The 19,406-nt window shown below is 40.1% G+C and overlaps 1 protein-coding gene across 2 annotated transcripts in view; it reads right to left on the reverse strand.

Moving 5' to 3' along the window:
• Positions 1 to 19,406, reverse strand: part of LOC131737899 (B-cell scaffold protein with ankyrin repeats-like) — an 82,503-nt gene that overhangs the window by 51,313 nt on the left and 11,784 nt on the right. For both annotated transcript variants that reach the window (XM_059029740.1, XM_059029732.1), the window contains exons 3-5: positions 12,669 to 12,799; positions 7,204 to 7,342; positions 1,977 to 2,119 (exon numbers count right to left, since the gene is read on the reverse strand). In XM_059029740.1, coding sequence (XP_058885723.1) covers positions 1,977 to 2,119; positions 7,204 to 7,342; positions 12,669 to 12,799 — 413 coding nt within the window. The remainder of the gene's footprint in view (positions 1 to 1,976; positions 2,120 to 7,203; positions 7,343 to 12,668; positions 12,800 to 19,406) is intronic.

Here is a 19,406-nt window from a genome sequence, read left to right on the forward strand (position 1 = left end):
ATTGTTCTAAATTAATTACAAATACAAAACAGAAAATAATTGATTGCATAAGTATTCACCCCCTTGAGTTAATATTTGGTAGAGGCACCTTTGGCAGCAATTACAGCCATGAGTCTATTTGGATAAGTCTCTACCAGCTTTGCACATCTGGACACTACAATTTTTGCCCATTCTTCTTTGCAAAGTTGCTCAAGCTCCGTCAAGTTGGATGGGGACCTTTGGTGAACAGCAATTTTCAACTCTTTCCACATTCTCAATTGGATTGAGGTCCAGGCTTTGACTGGGCCACTCCAGGACATTGACCTTTTTGTTTTTAAGCCACTCCAGTGTGGCTTTGGCTGTATGTTTAGGGTCATTGTCCTGCTGGAAGATGAATCTTCTCCCATGTCTCTTGCAGACTTCAGCAGGTTTTCCCTCAGGATTTCTCTGTACTTTGCTGCATCCATTTTGCCCTCTATCTTCACAAGCTTTCCAGGCCCTGACGCAGAGAAGCATCCCCATAGCATGATGCTGCCACCACCATGCTTCACGGTAGGGATGGTGTTCTCAGGATGATGTGCGGTGTTAGTCTTGCGCCAAACATAGCGCTAATTTTGGTCTCATCAGACCATAGAATCTTCTTCCACTTGGTCTCAGATTCTCCCACATGCCTTCTGGCAAACTCTAGCCAAGATTTGATGTGAGCTTTTTTTCAACAATGGCTTTCTTTTTGCCACTCTCCCATAAAGGCCAGTTTTGTGAAGCACCCAGGCTATTGTTGCCGTATGCACAGTGTCTCCCAGCTCAGCCGTGGGAGACTGTAACTCCTTTAGAGTTGCCATAGTCATCTTGGTGGCCTCCCTGACTAGTGCCCTTCTCGCCCGGATACTCAGTTTTTGAGGACGGCCTGTTCTAGACAGATTCACAGTTGTGCCATATTCTCTCCATTTCTTAATAATGGACTTTACTGTGCTCCGGGGGATATTCAATGCCTTGGAAATATTCTTATATCCTACCCCTGATTCGTGCTTTTGAAGAACCTTATTCTGGATTTGCTTTGAATGTTCCTTTGTCTTCATGATGTCGTTTTTGTTAGGAAATGTACTAACCAACTGTGGGACCTCCTAGAGACAGATGTATTTAACCTGAAATCATGTGAAACACCTTAATTGCACACAGGTGGACTCCATTCAGCTAATTATGTGACTTCTAAAGACAACTGGTTGCACCAGAGCTTATTTAGGTGTGTCATAGCAAAGAGGGTGAATACTTATGCAATCAATTATTTTCTGTTTTATATTTGTAATTAATTTAGAACAATTTGTAGATTTTATTTTTCACTTTGACATTATGGACTTTTTTTGTGTTGATCAGTGGCAAAAACTCTGAATTAAATCCATTTTGATTCCATGTTGTAACACAATAAAATGTGGAAAAGTCCAAAGGGGGTGAATACTTTTGAGAGCCACTGTATTTATCAGTAATAACCTTGCCACTGAAATATTATATAACACCAATAAAGTAAAATCATATCTTATTGTAAACTTTGTGTGTGATTCAGGGGGCAGGAGCTAGGGCTCCTCCCCCGTTCTATCTGGTCACAATATTTGCCAATCTCCCTATTTAAACCCCAAGTCACACCCTTATTCTATATCTTGCTTTTTCATTTGTTTTGGCTTTTCGTTATGCTTCAGGTACCGAACCAAGCTTTAAACTTTATTACAGCTTAGAAAATAAATCAAACAAAACTGTTGGGATGTGAGTATTTGCTACTTTCAGTTTACAGACAATCCACATTTGTTCTATCTGTTTTTTCTTACTTCGGTTTAGACCTCGTAGGTGCTTGATGTGTTGTATTTTATGACAGAAATAGATACAAAGTGAATCAAAACAACAAACCACATTCTTTAAAATACCCATTTTAAACAAAGCAAAATGTAATGGTAAGGCAATAAATATTTATTTTTGTGGCAATACATTGTTAGATAAACACTTACTTGACACATAAAGTCTATTGGATCTGCAGCTTTCTTGAGAAGATGTTCTATCTCCCCCATTGCGGTGTAGTATTGGATTTCCGTCTTGGTTGTAATAACTCCTCTGCAGTAGATATTGATATTTATAGTTCCTGCAGGAAAATCTTTAAAAAAAAAAACTCATTTATTCCTCAGTTATAAAAATGAAGAAGGTTAATTTACTGTAGTCTAAGGCTGCCTTCTTGTCAATTACTCCACCTGGTATCCAAGTATAATTTATTATGGTTTCCCAGTAATAATACTAGAAAATGCCTCAAATGGATTTTAAAAGGTTTATCACTGTCTTCTTCTTCGGATCATTTCTGAATGGCTCTTTGGTGTACTGCAGTGTATACGCTACTGTTTATTACACTGTACAGTCCAGTAATAAACACAGTTGCAATTGGATAGGTACAGTGGGCTGAGGCTTTGACAGAACCACAAAATTAGACGCACCTGACATGACACATCAATACAATATCTGCCAGAAGGGCACTGTTTTGAAAAGTATGGAAGGTGTTTAAATTATTGTGGAGGTACATGCCCATTCCTCAATAATAACCTCCTATAATTATATGGACATTTGTAACAAACTCTTCAGAATGACAAGTTATGTTAATAAGAAGTAAGACACAGTTCATTAAAAGACTTAGTTATTACTATACGATTCTGGGCCTTACCTTTTATTTCTAGTGCACTCTAATAAACTCCCAGTCTCATAATGATGCAATAACTGTAATGATATGTGATCATTTATAGATGAGCCCTTGTGCCTTAATATAAAATGAAGTGGTAATTGTTAGATAGTTCCTGAAACAAGAGGCTGATGTAAGAACATGGCTGACCTGTAACACGTTTCTGAAGTTGACTAAATAAAAACAAGTTCTATTTCATTTAATTTAATCTTTATTGAACCCAACAACATAACGGAACAGTAACTATTGCTAAAAAAGTTAACTAAGTTGTAATAAGCAATATTCTCTTCAAATGATGTAATGATCAATACGGAACCAAAGTCTATCAGATTTGCTGCTCTCTTGACCACTGTGAAAGACACTGAACTGCAACAGGAATGTGTAGCTTGTGAAAAGATGTCTGCATCTGCATAACAAATTAATCAGGAAGACCAATTGAGCAAATGTGGTACATACGGTAGATGTTTAATTTTTTTTGTCCAATTCCCTATCTATGATACCGTTATAAATAAGCTCTCCCCTGACCTCTGTGAGGAAAGCATGGAAGGTGTTTTTATTTTTTTAATTTAAATTAGTGCCCAGTTAATTTACCCCTGATTTTCTCCCCAATTTAGAATGTCCAATTATGTTCCCTGGCCACAGCAACTCCCCACACTGCTCAGGAGAACTGAAGGTTCAGTGGGTGTCCTTTTGATTCCACAACCAAGTTAATTTCCTCTTTTATACCCTGGAACTCAAGAGCAGATGTCAGCGAGCTACTGGCCTCTGGAGGCATCCGCTTGAGCGTACCAGGTGCCTGGCTTGTAGGGTCTGCTGTAGCACAATGAGGAGAAACAGTTGCTGACGAGTTTGTCTTCCTAAGCTTTGGGAGTGCCAGAGCCAATGCAATGCTCCCTCCAGAATCCCCAACAGAGACCAGGGACTTTGCGCAGCCAGGACATGAGCCTGCACTCCCTTAAGGGTATGACTCGCTCTACACACCACACAGCCGTGCTTTTACCAGATGAGCCACTTGGGGACCCCCGGAAAGCCAGTTTCAACATTAGGGAAGTGCAGTTAAGTCATATTAGAAGTAAAAGATAAAAGAGGATACTGACAAATTTCCTTTTGTAAACAAGAGGAAAATAAATGTTTATTTTTTGTAGCAGTGTTGAGTAATTTATTTATTCAGTACAGGTTCTCTCCTTTAAGTATGTTGACCATAATGCTTCAGTCCTTTTTAATGTGTTACAATAGTACCTGTTTTAATTTTGATCAAGCTGCACAATAGGCTGCTAGCAGTAAAATGAGACATCTTACAAATGCTCTTAGGCTATAATAAAGAGGTGACCTACTATATAATACAGTGTGCAGCTCTTGATATGAAGAAAGCGTTGTTGTAAAATACTTCATTAATATGTCTCAAGTAACAAGGAGTTTTTTCAATGACCTCTGGCCCATTTCATTTGATAAATAATTCAGCTGTAATAGCTCATGGACCAGTGTGCATGATGAAGTTGACGGTCCTTTGGTTAATGATCAAGGAGTCTTTGAGTTTACCATTTTCTTTTCTGAAACATGCACACATGTATTTGATTTTTAATGGTATTTTTCTCATAGCATTTGTAAATAGTAAAACCAGCAAACACCTCTTGCACTCTTTTCCATGCTGCACTTGCCGTTGAAGGAATGCATTCAACACAGCTGAATTGTTCATTGGAGTTCTGGGAGCTTACAGTGCCTATAGAAAGTCTACACCCCTTGAACTTTTTTCACATTTTGTTGTGTCAGTGCCTCAGAATTTCATGCATTTAAATGAGGATTTTTTCCACTTATCTACACACCATACTCCACACTGTTAAGGGGAAAAAAGTTATATATAAAAAATACAAAACTGAAAGATCATAATTGGATAAGTCTCCACCCCCCTGAGTTAATACTTCGTGGAAGTACCTTTGGCAGCAATTACAGCTGTGAGTCTGTTGGGATAGGTCTCTACCAACTTTCCACACCTAGATTTGGCAATATTTGACCATTCTTCTTTACAAAACTCCAGTGTAGCTTTGGCTGTGTGCTATGGGTCGTTGTCATGCTGAAAGGTGAACTTCCGTCCCAGTTTCAGCTTTCTTGCAGAGGGCAGCAGGTTTTCCTCAAGGACTTCTCTGTACTTTGCTCCATTCATTTTCCCTTCTATCCTGATAAGTGCCCCAGTCCCTGCCAATGAGAAACATCCCCATAACATGATGCTGCCACCACCTTGCTTCACAGTAGGGATGGTGTTCTTTGGGTGATGCACTGTATTGGGTTTGCACCAAACATATTGCTTTGCATTTAGGCCAAAAAGTTCAATTTTAGTTTCGTCAGACCACAAAACTTTTTGACACATGGCTACAGAATCTCCTGAGTGTTTTTTTTGCATACTTCAAACGGGATTCAAGGTGGGCTTCCTTCTTGCCACCCTACCATACAGGCCAGATTTGTGCAGTGCTTGGGATATTGTTGTCTTATGAACACTTTGACCAGTCTTGGCCATAAAAGCCTGTAGCTCTTGCAAAGTTGCCATTGGCCTCTTGGTAGCCTCTCTGATCAGTCTCCTTCTTGCTCGGTCATCCAGTTTGGAGGTACGGCCTGATCTAGGCAGGGTCTTGGTGGTGCCATACACCTTCCACTTCTTAATAATCATCTTGACCGTGCTCCAAGGGATATTCAAGGCCTTTGATATTTTTTTATACCCGTCCCCTTATCTTTGCCTTTCAACAACTTTGTCTTGGTGCTCATGGTTGAGTCTTTGCTTTGAAATGCACTACCCAGCAGAGGGGACCTACAGGAACTGTCGAATTTATCCTAAAATCATATGAATCACTACAATTTAACACAGGTGGAGGCCACTTAACTTGGTGTGTGATTTTGAAGGTGAATGGTTATACCTGAGCTAATTCAGGATTGCTATTACAAGGGGGGTGAACACTTATCCAACCAAGCTATTTCAGTTTTTATTTTTAATTAATGTTCTACAAATTTCTAGAATATTTTTTTCACTTGGAAGTTGTGGGGTAGGATGTGTAGATAAATGAAAAAAAAACTATTTTAATGCATTTTAATTCCAGGCTATAAGGCAACAAAAGGTGAACATTTTGAAAGGGGGTGTAGACTTTCTAGAGGCACTATATATATATATATATATATATATATATATATATATATATATATATATATATATATATATGTGTGTGTGTGAGACAAACTGGGGCTGCTTGCCACATGCAGGACCATCTTCACTTGTCTTTTTGTATAAAAGGAACAGCACTCCACAAGCACAGGTATGTTTTATACAGGACAGGCCTGCATGTTTGTTTATTTTAAACACACAAAAAAAACCCTAACTCCTTTTAGATTTTCAAAAAACATTTGACAAAGTACCACATGAAAGGCTGTATCTAAAGATTAAATCAGTAGGATAGTAAATGGTAAAGTAGCACAATGGATTCATAACTAGTTACAAGATAAGAAGCAAAGAGTTATCATTAGAGGCCAGGCATCAAACTGGAGTAACGTAATAAGTGGGGTACCACAGGGATCAGTATTGGGACCATTGCTATTCTTAATCTATATAAATGACATAATCAGTAAACTATGCACATTTGTAGACAACACTAAACTGGGAGGGGCACCTAACTCCCAATCAGCAATTTTAATAATACAAAGAGATTTAGACAAGATTAAAGCTTGGGCTGACACATGGCAGATTCAATTTAATGTGAATAAATGCAAAGTCTTGCACATGGGGTGCAAAAACATTAGAGGCAAGTACAGCATGAATAGTAATGAAATAGAGTAAATAGAATAAATGTTCTTGTTTTTATGTTCTTATAAAGCCTCAAATCTTTGATGTAGCTGCAATATAGCCTTTAAATCTCTTACTAATTTAAATGGATGTTGTGATTTTAATTGATATAAACTGTATTTTTTTCAGGGCTGTGACCTAGACTGTGCGATGTCTCCACTATAATTTAATGGGCATTGTAGTTCTTTAGAACAAAACAAATAGGTTGTATTATGCCTGACTGTAGGGAACGATAAAAACTTGTCTGTGCTCCGTCAACAAGTTTTGCTGTCATAAAATAAATAATTACATTCATTATTGTATAATAAAAGCTTTGTGTTTTGCACACTGTGTTTATTCTTCAACTTAATATTAAAACAGCAGTGCTTCTATTTGGTTGATTGTAAAGCATAGCAGTTCTTTGCTAATGGGAAAGTATAGATGTCTGTATGAATTATTAAAAAATATGCATATTGGTGACTGATTACTGATATTTTAGATTCTGGCATATTCCACTGGGATAAAAACAAAACAATAAATCCCTTTTGTCATAAATCTAATACTCTCAATACCAGTGTAATGGCCGAGGATGTATGAGATGCACGGGGTGTGTACAGCAGGAAACACCTAGGGGGAAGTGAAACCATTTGAAAGTGGTTCAGCATACTGTGGTCAACACTCATGTCAGCTGAAGTAGGAATGCAAATCTTACCTAATGCTTTCACACAGAGTATTTTCTCATTCCAAGGCGTGGGCTTCACCTTTACTTTCTGGTTGTTTGCCTGGAACTCAATTTCAATGTCTTTTGGGTTTAACGCATCTCGCAGCAGAATGAAAATGTCTTCAGGTTTCTAGAAAAATAAATAATATTTTAAAAAGTAATTCAATAATACTACTAATAATAAATAAATAAACACCTCCAATGTACTTTTGCAGTCTGTAATAAATAAAAGCTGTAATAAGTCATTTTCAGTCAAGAATGGACAAGATGGCTGTTTTACATAGAGGGCTAATAAGGAGCTCATTTCACAGTTGCTGCTGGATCCAAAAAGAGTATTTGCCATTCTGGATAACAACTAGATGGTGCTTTGTTTTTAGTTGGATTCTTAGAACTCTCTAATATGCTGACATTACAATACATTATAATGAGATTTAAATCATATTCAACAAATACCCATAGTGATGACTCAGTGTGTCAGTTCCTTACCCTTAAGAGATGTTTTTAAATTGATAGATGCTTCCCTTGCATAATAACAACTACATTAGGCCTTGGACTATTTTGTAAAGCAGCTATCATAATTGTAACAGCAGAAGTGCTCCAATGTTGTTATCAGTTAAAAGGGGAAAAGATCAACTAATGTACGCCATTACTGTGGCTCTTAAATGCTTTTACACTTTCTTTTAAATTATTCCATACATAAAGTGGACTTGAATAGTATGCTCATAAAAACACTTTCATCATCTGATAATACAAAATAAGTCCTAAATAAACATATACAGTCAAATATTTTTAATAAACAAGTAAATAACATGGTTTGTTTGCTACAATTTTAACTAAAAACAATTATGTTAAAACAGAGATTATTAGGAGCTTTTTGTTGAGATATAACTAAGTAGTTTAGCAGTATATCTTTTGCGAGCCAGAGAGTTCATAGAATGTGTTCCGAGAATATTACAGGGAATTGATATTACTGTCTGTGAAAGAGGGGTGTGGGTTGCTCACTGTTATAAAGCAGCCAGTCACAGAAATGTAGTTATTTAATTTACAAATATATTGTGAGGTTTTCATGTTTTAACAAAACATCCTAGCTTACGTCTAACATCTTGCAGTAACTGATTTTGGAAACTGAAATTAATTGATGCATTTAAATTGTACAGTTTATCAATTGAATAGAAAGCCATTGTGGACACCACAAAATAATTTACATTGATAATCCTGTTTTATAGCTTGCTCCTCATTTTACATCACCATACAGTAGGTGTAAAATAGTGGAGCTAAATGTACTATTATGCTCCTCTTTTCAGATTGAAAATTCAACCTCTGAGATAATGAGATGCACAGGAGCAAAGGTGCCAATGGAGCAATTTCTGAGTTAGAACATAGAAAGGGCAAAGCTATGAAAAGTGGATAAGTGCAAAATTAGCTCATGAGCAAAACAATTGAAAATCGACCTAAAAGGATTTGTTCCTATAGGCAACATCATATGAACAATTTTAGTGTTGTAAGTCTACAATGTTATCCAGACATAGTCAACTTCACAAACAAGTCTGGATAATACATAGAGCATATATGTGTGTGCCCTGTACGGACTCAGAGAAAACATAAACTGACCTTAGATTAATGATACATTTAAAGGTAACATTGTGTCTCTAACTACACTGTAATAACAGTTATTACTCATGATTGTGTTGATAATATGCAACAATATGCTTTATTGCAAAATTAAAAATATTGCTAGTGTCTTTTGTATTTACAATGTAACAACACAGAGTAATTACACTAGTTAGAGAAACTTAATGTGAAGTGTTACCTCTTGTTAAACTGGGACATATATTTGGTCATTGTATACAGAAATTGCATAGTATTGTCTTGGTTTTCCACCAACGAAACAAATTAGAAAAAATGGTACTGTGTGAATAGATCACTGTTCTTTCATTTGCTTTCTGACTTTTATTCTTGCTAACTGGTTACCATAATATATTGTACAAAGCCTTCTGATACGATGCAATGTGCCAATACACTGAAAACTGAACACAATTGTCACCAAAAGCACTGCACTTGTGGTGGCTGCTTATCTGTTATGCCTCTGTGTGGCAAAGTGCCCCGCCCCTGTGTGCATTTGTGTGATCTGTGTTGTATGTTGCGTGCGTGTGTGTGTTAATGTTGGTGTATAGATTGGTACACGGGATATAAACGGGTCTGTGTTTCACGTATATTTAAAGTGTAGATTTGTATTTAGGCACGAGGAGAGCACAAATCACTTCACGTGCTGGTTAAATGTAATATGTGAGCACGGGGTTGCACAGAATTAATTCACGTGCTGGGATTCAAGTGAATAATTAATTAGTAATTGAATCCCAGCACAACAGTATAAATAGGCACATTTTTAGTCACTCGTGGTTGGTGTTCGGTGAGTGGAGAACGGGAGAGAGAGAAGGAGAAAAGAAAGTGTAAAGTAAAGTAATTAGTGTTATCTGCTCACCGTGTTTGTCCGTTTGTCTGTTCACTGTTTAGTCTGTTTTGTTTGTCTCTTTATTTTGGCGTACAGTGCCGTGTCCCGTGTTTTTGTGTTTCAAACCTTTTATTTTCTGTTTATTAAATGCTGAGCGCGATCACGCGCCCAGCTTATACCAAACTCCAAGTCTCTCTGTATTCCTTCCTGCTTCTGGTCTGACGCCACCCACTCTGGCCGTCTTTGTGACACGTGGTGTCATCGTGGGATAACAGCGCCTCCAAGCGTCAGACCAGGAGAGGGGGTTTTGTGTTTAAAAAAAAAAAAAAAAAAAAAAAAAAAAAAAAAAAAACCACAGGACTGGTTTCAAAAAAAAAAAAAGTGAAAATGGAAGGCTGGAGAGACGGCTGCCGGGACCTGGAGGACCTCCTCGGGGGCCTCGAGGACCAAGGCTGGTGCATGGCCTGTGGAGTCTACGGACACACGGTGGCGATCTGCCCCTTCCAAGGTGAGGAGGAGGAGGAACCGGATAAAGAGGTGAAGGACAGGGAGGAGGAGTGCCGCCTAAGGGCCAGGCATCCACGGCGATGTAACAAGCCATCGCCGGGGTGCCTCCTCTGCGACCAGGATCACCTGTTCGCCCACTGTCCCTTCCGCAGCTATGGGGAGGAGCCTGAGCGTCCACAGACCAAGCGGGAGGAGCCTGAGCGTCCACAGCCCAAATGGGAGGAGCCTGAACGTCCTACGCCTGAGTGGGAGGAGCATGAACGTCCTACGCCTGAGTGGGAGGAGCCCGAACGTCCTACGCCTGAGTGGGAGGAGCCCGAACGTCCTACGCCTGAGTGGGAGGAGCCCGAACGTCCTACGCCTGAGTGGGGGGAGCCCGAACGTCCACAGCCCAAGAGGGGGGAGTCGGTGCGTCCACAGCCCAAAAGGGAGGAGTCGGTGCGTCCACAGCCCAAAAGGGAGGAGTCGGTGCGTCCACAGCCCAAAAGGGAGGAGTCGGTGCGTCCACAGCCCAAAGGGAGGCAAGTCGGGGCTTCCACAGCCCTGGGACCCAAGCCACCAGCAGAGGGAAAATGCCTGCTGGTTCAGCCCCAAGGGCCGGAAGGGGAGGAGTTACAGGCCCAACCCCCTGGAAATTTTTGGGGGGGAGAGGGGCAGGAGGCTGGTGTCCCCCAGCAGCCTCTATTCATGCTGCTGAAGGCAGCACGGCGCGCACCAGCCCAGCCGCCACAGCGGAGGGAGCCAGCGCCGCCAGGAGCAGAGGAGCTGCCTCTGCCTCCGCCACCTCCACCGCTTCCTCCACTAGGAGCAGAGGAGCAGGAGCTGCCTCTGCCTCCACCACCACCAGGAGCAGAGGAGCAGGAGCTGCCTCTGCCTCCGCCACCTCCACCGCTTCCTCCACTAGGAGCAGAGGAGCAGGAGCTGCCTCTGCCTCCACCACCGCCAGGAGCAGAGGAGCAGGAGCTGCCTCTGCCTCCACCACTTCCAGGAGCAGAGGAGCAGGAGCTGCCTCTGCCTCCACCACCTCCAGGAGCAGAGGAGCAGGAGCTGCCTCTGCCTCCACCACCTCCAGGAGCAGAGGAGCAGGAGCTGCCTCTGCCTCCACCACCTCCAGGAGCAGAGGAGCTGGAGCTGCCTCTGCCTCCACCACCGCCAGGAGCAGAGGAGCTGGAGCTGCCTCTGCCTCCACCACCTCCAGGAGCAGAGGAGCTGGAGCTGCCTCTGCCTCCACCACCGCCAGGAGCAGAGGAGCTGGAGCTGCCTCTGCCTCCGCCACCGCCCGGAGCAGAGGAGCAGGAGCTGCCTCTGCTGCCCGTACCTCCGCAGGGAGTACGGTGGCCGGAGCCCCAGAAAGGGGAGCTGCCGGCCACGAAGAAGGGGGACGAGGTCTGGAGACCACTTTCCCCAGCAGCAGTTTCGCTGCAGGAGTTCTTGTGGCCGGAGCCCCACAGGAGGGAGCTGCCGGCTACGAAGAAGGGGGAGGTCGGGGGACCACCTGCCCCCGCAGCTTTTTCGCTGCAGGATGGGACCAACAGGCTGTCAGCCGTGCCACTACCGGCAGGGGTGCTGACAGCATTGCCAGTCAAGGGCCCACTGAAGCCTCCCTTCCCAGCCCGAGACTTTGTTCTGGACTGCTGGGTTTTTAAGGGGGGAGGTGGCCGTTGAGGCCATGTGTGCTGCGCACAAGGGGGGGTATATGTGGCAAAGTGCCCCGCCCCTGTGTGCATTTGTGTGATCTGTGTTGTATGTTGCGTGCGTGTGTGTGTTAATGTTGGTGTATAGATTGGTACACGGGATATAAACGGGTCTGTGTTTCACGTATATTTAAAGTGTAGATTTGTATTTAGGCACGAGGAGAGCACAAATCACTTCACGTGCTGGTTAAATGTAATATGTGAGCACGGGGTTGCACAGAATTAATTCACGTGCTGGGATTCAAGTGAATAATTAATTAGTAATTGAATCCCAGCACAACAGTATAAATAGGCACATTTTTAGTCACTCGTGGTTGGTGTTCGGTGAGTGGAGAACGGGAGAGAGAGAAGGAGAAAAGAAAGTGTAAAGTAAAGTAATTAGTGTTATCTGCTCACCGTGTTTGTCCGTTTGTCTGTTCACTGTTTAGTCTGTTTTGTTTGTCTCTTTATTTTGGCGTACAGTGCCGTGTCCCGTGTTTTTGTGTTTCAAACCTTTTATTTTCTGTTTATTAAATGCTGAGCGCGATCACGCGCCCAGCTTATACCAAACTCCAAGTCTCTCTGTATTCCTTCCTGCTTCTGGTCTGACGCCACCCACTCTGGCCGTCTTTGTGACACTCTGTCATTCAATTTAAAAAAATTGAAAATCTGTTCTGGCTAATGGCTGTAATGGTTTCACTGCAATCCATAAGCAATGCTGTGTTCATCTATAAAGTTGCCTCATGAGAAGTTATAAAATAAAACTTTAAAACAAAAGCACAGGCTTAAGATATTAAGTATGACTATTATTTCATATAACTCACCTCACATGGAATTCTTGTTGGAATAACTAGGATTGATGACTTGACAGGAAGAGCCCCAACAGAATGCTTTTTTTCTACTTTGAATTCCAGCTCAGCTGTTCTTGCATTGACGTTTGTAGCAGCCTGTGCACCTACATTAAAGGGAAGCAGAGGTGTCAAATATAGTAAAATACAATGCTGTCATAGTCTCTGTGCCATATCTAGTAAATACAGAGTGGTGGATTTTTGTACAGTCACATAAAAACAATGAAAACCCAATGGTGCAATAAAAAACTAGCAATAGGGGACACTGTTAAAGTCCACAGCTTCAAAGCTGTGCATTTATTATTATTATTATTATTATTTTTTTTAAATTAAGACATTGAAAAAGACTTGTAGTTGAAACTTTTATCATTGACTTTTAGTTTCTTTTGTATTTCTTAACTATTTAACCTAAGACAATACTTTTAAAAATTCCTTAAAATGGTTGTTCAAGTTTTGCGAATAGGTTCTTCTGGCTATAGATTTTTAATTTTGTTTTATTACGGAAAGTCAGCTACAGTACTAGGTATAGGCTACTTTTACATTATAAGAAAAATAAGACTGAGCCCTTTCAAATATGAATATAGTATGATTTGTGTTTTGTTTTCTTTCACTGTTTTTGTAAATAGTTAGAGCCAGACGTTCCGCCTGAGACACACTGCCAGCCAGGTTTGTTTACAGGGAATCACAGATGAGGATTGGACGGCTGTGGTTTACTGGCTTGTAGGCATATCCCAGTGAGACGTCTTGCTGTAAAGGAAGGTACTGACACATCCTCAAGGCTAATGAGCAAGAGCCTGATGGTTGTGGGCTGGAGACGGCATTGTTTTGTGAGCACTACAGTGGTCACCGTTTGTATACCAGATTTGCTCTTTCAATTAAAAGACTGGGGTTTAGTTAAGAGGATTTTAATTCCAACAAATTACACAGAGAGTGTGTCAGTGCAGGTTCCTGGAGTGGAACCTCCTTTATAGTGGGGAAGCGCACAGCTGATTGTTGGTAAACGTTTGTTTTGTAGCTGTGTTTTTCCTCACTGTGCTTCGTTTTGCCTTTGTGTATTTATTTTCACTTACACTTTTATTTGTGTATTCTCACACTTTTATCTGTGTGCTTTACCACTGCTGGATTTCCACACCCCTTTTACAACGATCCATACACTTTTAGGTAGCAAATCGGATAACTGTTTGTTCTGCTTTGCATAGATATGAAAATGCACAGTGACACTGCTATTGTCACCTAATTTACATGTGCTACTTCATTTACATGTGTCACTTTTTTGTTCTCTCGGTCACACTAAAGAAATTATAAAAAAATGGTGTGCTGTAAGCTGAAAGCATGTTTGGTCTTCCGTGGTTTGGTGACTTTCTTAAGCAGGCAGGCATGTAATGGAGAATGGATATGCTGCAAAAAAAGACAAATCTGCAGCAGATTGTGTAAAGCAATGACATTATATTAAGAATCTGTACAAACATGACGGACACATGTTTGAAAGGCTGCTGTTAAATGAGATTTTACCTTAACTTGACTTCATGAACACCTGGTTGTCAACAGCATTCTGTTTTCATTCAGGTTTATGATTAACATGTTTCAGAACTGCAGATAACTCTATGCAAATGAGGTATTGGTTAATATTTATCTCAATTTGTTTAAAATTCACCTTCATCAATGTCCCTAGGGCTTAACGGCAGTCATGCTATTTCTAATCACAAGTGTCTTTACTTAGTCAGGTATAGTCGAAATCCAATCATTTACTCATGTTAGCCTCTGAAGACCTTGATCCTGAAATACTTGCTATGGCATGTTGCTTGAAAATAACATTTGAAATATGGAGTTGTTTTTTTTATATATATACTTTTCAAAGACAAAAAATATTTTATGTGGGCTATTTTGTGATGTACACATTTATACTGTGAATAGAATTCTGGCATCACAAATTACACAATCATTTTATTGTATGATTGGTATCCTTACAGCTAAATGGATTTTAATATTAAACAGTTTGCTCATTTGGTAATCAAATAAGATGCAAAACAGAAATCTTGCTTGTTGGCACCATAAATATGCATTGCCAAAATGCCTCAAATAAATATATGCCAACTGCAGCAACTCAAATCAAATATTAGAAATGATTCAAAAAAAGAAAACTAATAGTAAATGCGTCCTTCTTTTTATAATTTTTTAATGCAAACTGTATGACCTACTTTATTTTATAAAAATAAACCTCACAACACACTTCCTGAAATAAGGAATAAAATAAGATGGCTCATAAGGGGTTGCTTCCTAATGCATACTTTAAGGTTATAGGGTAATGTGTTAGTTGGAGTGTATTATAGAAGCAGTGTCTTACATTAGAGAATGTAAGTTAACTCTGAAAATCCCATAGTCTGCAATGTTTCCAAATATATGAGATCCACTAGACCTATATAAGCTGTGTTAGAGTTGTGTGTAACTGTTCAGCAACAAGCATGGGAAAGAAGAAGGATCTTGGGGACTTCACAATGGTGTCTACAGTGGTCTATCCCTCACCACAGTGTCTGCATTTATCAAGGAGTCCATCAAGCACACAGACAGGTGCAATTTATGGTGACAAGAAACAGACATGATATAGTGACCTAAATCACATAAACCTTTAACACTGGACAAGACACCATTATTCAGTTTGAACAATGAGCTATGGGATTCTATCCACTATTAAGACCATTCTATATTATTTCCCATTGTAAGATTTACTGAATTAGTAGAACCTTGGTGTATTTCGGGGGGCTGGAGGCAGGACTCCTCCCCTGAGTCATCTGGCTAAAATATTTGTCAATCAAACTTTAATTACCTGTCAGTCACCCTGTTATAAACCATAGCCAACTTCCTAATTCTCGTCTTGCTTTTCAGTTTGCGGTTACCATGCAGACCCAATCTTAAAACAAAACCTTTGTTTTCAATTTGTATAAAATGACTACTCACCCGAGGCAGCTTTTGTTTTCATCTGACTCAGATGAAGAAATCCTCTCTCCTTCTGGCTGTCTTCCTTCAACAAATAATCCACCGAAAAAACTTGCAAAGAATCCTGCTTCTACTCCATATGACAAAGCTGCTGCTTCAATCCCTGCTTATCCGCTGCCATTTCTCTTCGCTGTGCTAAACACATTAAACCTGAGGACGCCCCCGCTACTATGCAAGCTTCACTCGTCTCCGATTAAGCACTTATCCCTCAGCTTTCAATTTCACCTGATCCTTCCTCCCATTTGCGTTATCAGATTTTTAACGCTATCAACCAACTCATTCATACTCCATCCACCTCCATTCCTATAGGCAGCCATTACATTCTCATCAGTAGAGCACCAGCCGCCACGCTCGCCTCTCCCGCTGCTTCAGCCACGCCCACACCTGTTCTCAAGCAGCCAATCTTGACTTTAGCGACCGCCTCTACTTCAGAATCCTCTGCTGTTTCAGTAGTTAATTGCACCCACTCTCTCCTCAACTGAGATGCAATATTATTGAAGGTAATGACGTTAATTTGGTCTTGATTCTTATTGCAATCTCTGGATCACAAAAAAAGAATTTCTGGATCACAGAGTAGTTGACTGTGGAGATCTGTCTGTTACTCTAAAATCTTGGTATCCTCGGCTGTGTAAAAAAAAAAAAAACTTACTCTTGGAGAATTGTGCTTGTTTTTTTCTGTTTTTCATGATCTCAACGATGACAAGAACTAGACTCATATTATTTAACATTGTTGATCTCTCAGTCAGATATGGCGGTACCACTTTTCTGAGTATCATAAAGCTGAGTATCATAAAGCTTTTTCAGCCAAAACAGCTTCTCGTTAGCATCTGACAATACACTGATTACTGGTCTCAGCCCGATCATGATCTTTAATAGATTCTTCAGTAGTCTCTATGCTAATGCTTGCGTTTTGTGCTTCCACAGCCCTTTCTACCTCTGATGAGGAGACTGATAATTTGAGGCAACCTCAAATTATCTTCCCCTGTTCTCGACAACATTTTTATTTTATTTATTATTATTATTATTATTATTATTATTATTATTATTATTATTATTATTATTATTAGGAATCGTGCATCTGCATTTTCTCCTATTCATTCTTCAGCTCCGTCTGCTTTTTCAACAAGTAAAGATTCTCATGGAAGACCCGTCAAATATTCCAGCGGCAGTCAGCTGTGCAATAATTTCAATTCCTCATTCTGTATTTCCAAAGGATGCCAGAAATCAAAAATCTTCCTCCTCAGCTTAAGTCCACAGCATTACTTGACGTATTCCCTATTGTCATCGTAGCCTATCTTCAGGGCCCCATTTTTGCAGAAAAAAATTATAATAATCTTAATCTCCTGTGATAATCAATCTACTGTTCATATTATTGATAAAGGCCGTTTCTCTCCCTTTCTAATTATGCAACTTCTTCACCGGCTAGTCTGGATTTCAGTTATCAATAATTTATTTTGAAAGCTCTACAACTTCCAGGCATCTCTAACAACACTGGTGACGCTCTTTGTAGTTAACAGATCACGCAATTCAGACGTCTGACTCCCTCAGCTTAAACCTTTCCCTCTACCCATCCCTCCATCCAGAGAACTGGTTTTCAACTAAAATGTACATTTTCAATCTTCTGTCTTAGGCTCATTCTAAACTGTTCTTCCTCCCAAATCGTATTCTCCCATTCATTCTGTATAGGTGCAGCAACATCAGCAGCCAACCTTAAAATCACCCAGTCCTTCCTCAGAGGTGGAATCTTACATTCACTCTTCTCGTCTCGATATTACTCCACTAAACAAAGTATTGCTAGCATGCCTGGAGTGGCGGCCAGCTCTCCGCCAGGACCACCAGAGATTTCCTCCCACAGGCAGGGTTTTTCCTCTCCGCCAAGCAGTTAGATTAGTTAATATTTTTTAAAAAATAGATATTAAATATATATATATATATATATATATATATATAATTCTAATTAATCACAAACTTTCTTTTCTAATTAATCACTAACTATCTTTTGGGGGCAAGTGAAGCTCACTTCCTGACCTTAGAGGCCAACTACGTCGCATCGTCCTCCGAGAGGAAGGTTCCCGCTGGCCAGAGGGGACCCCCAGCCATAACTTTAACTATATTTCATTTCCCATTCTCCTACTAATCTATTAATTTGCACCTGTGCCAGTCTCCCCCTTCAGAGAGCAAGCTGCTCCCAAATTTCAAGCTAGTCATTTGACTCAACTTATGGCAGGTGGCTCTTACACCTGGGGGGGGAGTAACCGCTGGCCTTTTATGTGTTTATTTCTTATTCTCTTTTCCAGCACTTTTGATTTCCCTGCGTAGAGCGTGAGGCTCTCCATGCGGCCTCAGAGAGTCAGCCGAGTCTAACCTCTCTCGACTAGGGAGACCTTCCTTAGTTTCCCCTTGGGGGAAGACCTCGCTTCCTGGCCTTGGAGGTCGATCAGTTTGGCTTCACCTCAGCGAGGGCGGTTCTCCGAGTAGTCAAGGGGAAACCCTTCAGTAGTCCCTTACGCAGACCTGGCTCCTGCCTCGTGAATTGAATTAACTGTAATAGCTTCAATGATCCCTGAATTATTTAATAAGCAAAATACTTTAGGACATGTTGAAGTGTAAACACTCAGACCCTAGTCATTGTCTTCTAATGTTTTGCCACACAGACCAGTCAAATTTCCTAGATAACTTCTTGTTGTTATTCAATTAGTATTCCATTTACACACTTTAGTTGCATTTTGTGAACTTGGTTATTGTTATTGTAGTGTATGTGTTTGCAAGTATACTCTGCATCAAAAATTCAGATTAGTTTCAGAAGCAGAACAGATTCTTTCATTTCTTTTCTCTTTCACAGAACAGTCATTTAGAGCAGAGTGACAGCTGATTTTCTTAAGAATGTTTTTTTTGTTGTTGTCGTTTATATGTATATGGCTGCTAAACAGATTAGAATAGATTTTTTAAATATATATATATATACTGTATATATATATATATATATATATATATATATATATATATATATATACTGTATATATATATATATATATATATATATATATATATATATATATATAGTTAGCAAAATGTACACAGTAAAATAGAAGTTTTATATACATAACAGAAATATTCACATTGTTTGTAAAGTATGTACAAAATTACGCACACACTATATAAAAGGAATATAAAAAAACTACTGTGTATATACTTTATATAGTTGATTGTTAATGTGGAATCTCCAACTCTTCTCAATGTCTTCACAGATAACTTTTTCATGGAACACAATTGGATAATAAAGTCGCCTGATGATTTCGATCTTTCTTTCCCGATTTCAAAACACATATCACATCATTAACACTGCCTTAGGTCATTCTGACAGAAAAAGAAGGGATCTACTTCCTTTATTTGTTTATTTAGCAGTTGCTTTTATCCAAGGCAACTTACAGAGGCTAGGGTGTGTGAACTATGCATCAGCTGCAGAGTCACTTACAACTACGTCTCACCTGAAAGACGGAGTAGAAGGAGGTTAAGTAACTTGCTCAGGGTCACACAATGAGTCAGTGGCTGAGGTGGGGTTTGAACCGGGGACCATCTGCTTACAAGCCCTTTTCTTTAACCACTGAGCTGCTAATCTCAGCACAGACCCCACAGCACTGCAGAGCACAGCACAACCCAGCACAACAGAGCACCACTGTACTACAAACAGAGCACTTTCCTATGCACTTGCTGATTACT

Source organism: Acipenser ruthenus, chromosome 1, assembly GCF_902713425.1.
Source record: "Acipenser ruthenus chromosome 1, fAciRut3.2 maternal haplotype, whole genome shotgun sequence".
In the NCBI taxonomy this organism is placed as follows: Eukaryota; Metazoa; Chordata; class Actinopteri; order Acipenseriformes; family Acipenseridae; genus Acipenser; species Acipenser ruthenus.